The sequence below is a fragment of the Salvia splendens genome, chromosome 17 (assembly GCF_004379255.2).
Source record: "Salvia splendens isolate huo1 chromosome 17, SspV2, whole genome shotgun sequence".
Classification (NCBI taxonomy): domain Eukaryota; kingdom Viridiplantae; phylum Streptophyta; class Magnoliopsida; order Lamiales; family Lamiaceae; genus Salvia; species Salvia splendens.
The window spans coordinates 17,226,178-17,232,151 of NC_056048.1; the positions used below are offsets into that span (position 1 = coordinate 17,226,178).

At 44.9% G+C, this 5,974-nt stretch overlaps 1 protein-coding gene across 1 annotated transcript; it reads right to left on the reverse strand.

Annotated features, from left to right (window-relative positions):
- Nucleotides 1-602: 602 nt before the first annotated feature.
- On the reverse strand, nucleotides 603-1,222 carry LOC121774398 (two-component response regulator ARR2-like). The gene is made up of 2 exons (XM_042171283.1): nucleotides 1,075-1,222; nucleotides 603-961 (listed from the first exon to the last, which is right to left on the reverse strand). The coding sequence occupies exons 1-2, from the start codon at nucleotides 1,139-1,141 to the stop codon at nucleotides 603-605; spliced, it is 426 nt and encodes a 141-aa protein (XP_042027217.1). The 5' UTR covers nucleotides 1,142-1,222.
- Between the last annotated feature and the right edge of the window lie 4,752 nt (nucleotides 1,223-5,974).

Below are 5,974 nucleotides of genomic sequence, written 5' to 3' on the forward strand. Positions count from 1 at the left end.
CTTATCGGGCCAAAGCCTGCATGCTGGGATCCAAGAAAAGAGCTCCCAAGCCTTCTAAAATAAAGACGATATTTTCAATAGTCAAGTTTCGCAAGAATAATTACAAGGAGGCTCCGCTCTGGTAAAAGATTACTAAAGAATACGAGTTCAAAGAAAGCAAAAAAACAAACCAGGTTCTGATTCCAACCTGGCTTGCAACATTCTCTATAGTGAGGCCCGGGACATTCATTCTGTTTACATGGACATAAGTGGAGTGCAACAAATCTAGTACATCTTAATTTTTACAATAAATTAAATCTCAGAAACTAAACTCCATTAAAGCAAGAATATATCTTCATATTGTTGAACTGCAACAACCACCAAGTTATAATACTTTTTTGAGATCACTTGAGATTATCAATTTACTACTATCTAAATTATCAAAATATGCAAAATAACATCTCTCAAGTTTGATTTATTTGGGCGTAACTCTAGCTTAGAAGACAAGTAAATAAATTTTATGCAATGTTAACATGTAAATAGATTTTGTAAGATTAAATTAAACTAATTCCAGAGTCTAGTAGCAAAGAAGCACAAAACCAAAGATGTAATAGAAAAAGTGGTTAGAAACATACTATCGATTCCAAGTTGATTCTCAAGAGTCCAAACGACAATGTAGATGAATCATCCTTGTCATCACCATCGTCCTCATCCTCTTCCCTCTTTCTCGAACTTCTCCAATTCCCTACGTTAGCTGAAGAGGAGTACTCAGCATCATCCATAGGCGTGTGCTGCCAATCTCCTCCTTCCATGCTTCCGAACTGTTCCATATCCTTTTCCTTACACTCATACTTCTTCTTACGAATCACATGCTGCCATATGTTCTTCAATTCCTCCATCTGAACTGGTTTTATCAGATAGTCACAAGCACCATGAGTGACACCCTTCAACACAACACTTTTGCTAACATCCGCCGACATCACTACACAACCACAAACAATTAAGAATTCAACAACCTCATGTGGCATGGAGTATCAATTACTACTACTAATTATATTATATATAGATAAAATGATCAAATATGTGACTGCTTACGGATGACTGACAGATCCATCTCCAATCCAATGTGCTCCAAAAGCTTAAAACCATCCATCTCCGGCATGTGGACCTCGCTTTTTCAAATTCATACTTGTTAACTTCAGCGCTACCTCAGCTCGGCTACATTTCGTAACTGAAACCTCAAAAACAATTGATCGCTAACACTTTTCTTAGTATGGCGGAATGGAATGACATTCCTACTTACACTCCATACCTTTGCTTTATATATTTTTGGCTTACGAATTACCATTCCATTCTCCATGGGAATATGCATTCCATCCATTTACCTAAGGAATGACCATTCTATTATTCCATTCTCATTTTTTTTAAATTTTATAATTTTTAAATTTCATGATCAAATTATAATTTTATAATTTTAAATAATTGAATAAAAACATATTCTAGACGCTACACACACAACACATACGCAACACACCTACACTTCCACACACACAGTATACACGCTGCACACACCTACACTTCCACACACTACGCATTTACACTTCCACGGGCAATATACACACTTCAAACACATGACACACATTCCACTCATAATACACACTACACAAAAAATACACACGCTTTCACAAATATTACACACACATACACTTCCATACATAATACACACACACATTACAATAATGAATATGACTTTCAAAATAATTTATCTATATTACTATATATTTTATGACAGTTGTTAATTTATTTTCACCAAAACAAGTCTGATTATTTTGTTTTCAAAGTTGATTATGCCAATCATATACGGAGTACTTAATTGAAGAACTATATCAAATATAAAGTGATGTATTATAGGTACAATTGTCATTGATTGATTCTAGTTTTAGGTAGTAGGTACAATTCATAATAAATATGACATTCAAATAATTATTCAAAATATATTTTTAGTTTTTTACCATGCAATGTGGTGTGTAGTATGTGTATATATTAGGGCATCAGCAGTGAGGCGCTCTAAGGCGCGCCCTATGGCGCGCCACGTCATCAGTTTTATCCTCCTTCCCCCCACCTGCAACGGGGCGCCTTAAGGCGCGCCACATCATCATTTTATTGTTTTGTTTAATTAATTTAAATGTTTTCAAATAACAAGTAACGAGTAAATAAAAAACGTCGAAATAACAAATGGCGACGCATTAATAAAAAAAAGTTACACCATTCAACTTACAAAAAAAACAACTAAGTCGGTGCAATTCCCAACTTCCAACGCAGCTCATCGATTAACGCCCGGAGATATTCGGCTTCGTCGGGGTCGGTACACTTCTTGAGGGCCTTGTGCGTCTGCAATAACGTCCTCGCCATCGACGCTGTTGCCAGCGACTCAAACGCGGTGGCCGTCTGGGTCAGGAGCGTTTCCGGGAACGGAGATGGGTTTACAGCGCTCGAGGATGAGGTCGCGGCCGCCTTCCCCTTAGCCTTCACAGCCTTGACGCCGGGCGGACGCCGGGAGGACACCGGTGTACCGGAACTCCCTTCATCCACGTACGTCCGGTTGAGGTCAACCGGGTGATTGCCGTTGCCGCTGCTCGTGTAATCACCAGCTTCGGTGGTCTTCGTCCTCTTCAGCGCACCAGTGTGCAGAATTCCACCTTGGAACTTCTGCTTGTCCCTCAAGAGCGCCCAGATGGCCTCGTGCTTGAAGTCGCCGTACATCGACCGGTACGACAACAGCGCTTTAGCGCGCACGTCGCTCAAGCTCTCGCCGCTCCCCTGTGCCCGCGTGAACTTCCCGAACTCCGCCGCGTACAAGTTCACTTGCTTCTTCACTTGATCCCAGTGCTTGCGAAGTTGCTCACGTTTGCGCTTGTACGCGGTCGGCGGCTTGGCCTCATTATAGAGGCCGGCGATGCGCTCCCAGTACGCGCCCTGCCTCTGGTTGTTCGCGAAAATCGGGTCTTCCGATATATCTACCCAACACCGAGCCAAAATGAGGGTTTCGTCGTCGGTGTAGTTCGTACGGCAGAGGGCGTACTCATCGCAATTTCAGGGAGGCGGCAACTTCTGCGCCCGCTGCCGGTTCCGCTTCTTTTTGGCTGGGGCGGAAGCGGTCGCGGCGAGTTCGGGATCGGCCGCTGCAGCGTCACGGCGGGAGGGAGCGCTTGGTCGGTTTGGAGACGGCTCCATGTCAGACAACCCGTACGATTCCGTACTGAAATCGGATCGTACTGGGTGTCGGCGTCAAACGAACGATATTCGCTGGGTTATGTACCCGGCCAACGCGCCTCTCCGCTAAACATAGGACTATTGTGACTTGAATCCTTTTCGTAGTAATTATGTAAATGTAATAAGTTTCGAAAGTGAAATCGTGAAATGAAATTACAAATGAACTCTATTAATAAAAAAACAAAACCGCGTGCCATCGTCCGCGTCGATCGTCCGCGTAGGTTACAGTGGGCCGGACGATGGCGCGGACGATGGCCTATCGTCCACGTAGGCCGCAATGGGGCAGACGATGGGCATCGTCCGCGCTATACTCCGCGCCCTTAGTATAGGGCGCGACGATCGTCCGCGACCTATGTCACGCACCCGCAATGGGGCGGACGATGGCGGGCGCGGACGATGCGCGCCATCGGGCGTGCCATTGTCTGCCCCATTGCGGATGGCCTTAGTGTGTGTAGTGTGTATTGTGTATATGTGTGTAATGTGTGCATTTTATTCTTATATTATTTGCAGTTATCAACATAGAAATGAAATCAATTAAGAAATAATAATTTCATTTTATTTGTATTCCGTGCGCTTAAGCACAAGAGTAGAGAGAAATTGTCATTTCATTCCTGGTTCCACTCCATTCCTCTCTCCATTTCATTTTGTCTTTATTACGTTTTATCATATCAAGCATGGCCTAAGTGAGAGCTGAGTTAATTGGCAAGATTTCAAATTATTGTTGGCTAAAGGAAATGAAACAGCAAGCTCCACTACATTTGGATTGCCTCACAAGATCAACTACTCCTACAAAGCAACTCTCCCTCTCTCTCTCTAAACAAAAATCCCCTAATCAATCACACGATCAAACCTCCACAATCACCAACTAAAAAACACATAGATATTTGCGCTTTATAAGCAACATCTTAAACTACAAGAATTAAACATAACAAGCAAAAATAATATAATTCAACGATTAACACAAGCAAAATATGCTTGATATCAGACAAATTGTACCTTCATAGCGGCAATTCATCAGCATCTTTTCCATAATCCTAAGACAAGTATTGTCATCATCGACGACGAGAACCCTCAAACCCGCCGGAAACTGATCCGAAACTGCATCGCTGGACTTCCAAGAAGCATTTGAGGTAGTTACAGACATTGACTTGACTCCAAGATTTAATTTTTTTTGCCAAAATTCAACAAAAAAACTCAATAGTTCCAGGACGTTACAAGAGAAACATGTTGAAAAACACATGGTTCGAGTTTGCATAATTCATATGCAGTCACCGAAAATTGAAGCAGCTAGCAGCCATAAGGCCATCCACAACGTTGTTCCTATACCGTTCCTATACCGTTCCTTAAACCACTATTTGAGGGCCCCACTGTACTTTTTTACTCCATTCCTTAACTAAGGAACGGAACCTGCAACCCTCCGTTCCTTAACCGTTCCTTAAATTACTATTCATTCAATTTCATTTTTTTTATTTCCAACCCAATTCAATTTAAATAAACACACTTTATTAAAAAACACACAACATTAAAAAAAATTCAACTTAAACTTAAAAAAAATAATAAAAGCACACAATTAAAATCCTAAAAAAATAAAAAACACAAAATAAAAAACACACAATTAAACGTGGGAAAATAAAAAAACTACTCCGCCGGCGAATCATCCTCCGGAGGCGGTCGAGGTTTAGGGGGAGGAGGAAGACCAAGTAGTCCTGTCATATGCACAATTCCGTTCCACCAGGCCGTGAATTGGGCGTACGAGAAGCGGGAAGTGTCCGCCATTGTGGCGGTTATGTACGCCACCATAAGTGTGTCCGAGCCTCCCCGCGAGCCCGATCCCGAGGCCGACTGGCTTGATTCGCCTCGGCCCTTCCTCGCTCTAGCCGCCTTCGCCGCCTTCGTCCCTTGCGGCCGACGGCGCCCACGGCTGGATCCCCCGTATTCGTCAGGCGTTGGATCCCCCGTACCCCCAAACACCTGCGGTTCACCCTCGCTGGCCTCACTGGTGTCACCAGACGAGTAGTTGCCGCTCGCCGTGTGCTTCGTGCGCTTTGAGGTTGAGCCCGAGCTCGAGCGGACACCGCAGGCCCACCTTTTCTCGTCCTTGACGAGCTGCCAAATATCAACATATTTGAACTGTAGACCGGTAGAAGACGCGCAAAGCCGCCCTCAGAATGTCGGCGCCCGAAGCTCCGCTTTGGTAGTTCGCCGCTTCGGCCGAGTAGATGCCGCAAAAAATTTTGACCTGTACGTCGACTCGGCCAAAGTGAGAACGGAGCATTGTATATTTGCGCTTCCGGGCCCCTTTCGGCTTAGTCTGGTGGTAGACATCACGGACCTTTTCCCAAAAGCACTTGGCGGCTTGTTGGTTCCCGACGATGGGATCGTACGAGACGGTGAGCCAGGCGGTGTACACCGCCTTAGTTTCTTCGTTGTTGTACGGATGCCGGCCCAGATCCTCCAGTTCCTCCTCCTCCTCCTCCTCGGGTGCCTCAGACGCAGCCCTAGAGCTTCCACTGCCTCGGCCTCCTCCCTGGGTGGGTTCAACGGGGATATCCTCCCGAATCTGGGACAAACCCTGAGAAAGCCGCGAGCCGGGTGGTCGAGCGTAGGCATCCACATCGAAAGTGGGTGGTTGGTACCCACCCGGCGTCGCCGACCCTGGGTGCCCGGCGTCGACGACCCGATTCGTCAGTGTCGGGTGATTCGTCATCTCCACCGTGCATTT

Bases quoted from the DNA above. Each gene is read 5' to 3' on its own strand.
- LOC121774398 (XM_042171283.1), bottom strand. From the start codon at position 1,141: ATGCCGGAGATGGATGGTTTTAAGCTTTTGGAGCACATTGGATTGGAG. The intron at 962-1,074 runs GTAAGCAGTCAC...GTGGTTGTGTAG, and splicing joins GATGGATCTGTCAGTCATCC to TGATGTCGGCGGATGTTAGC.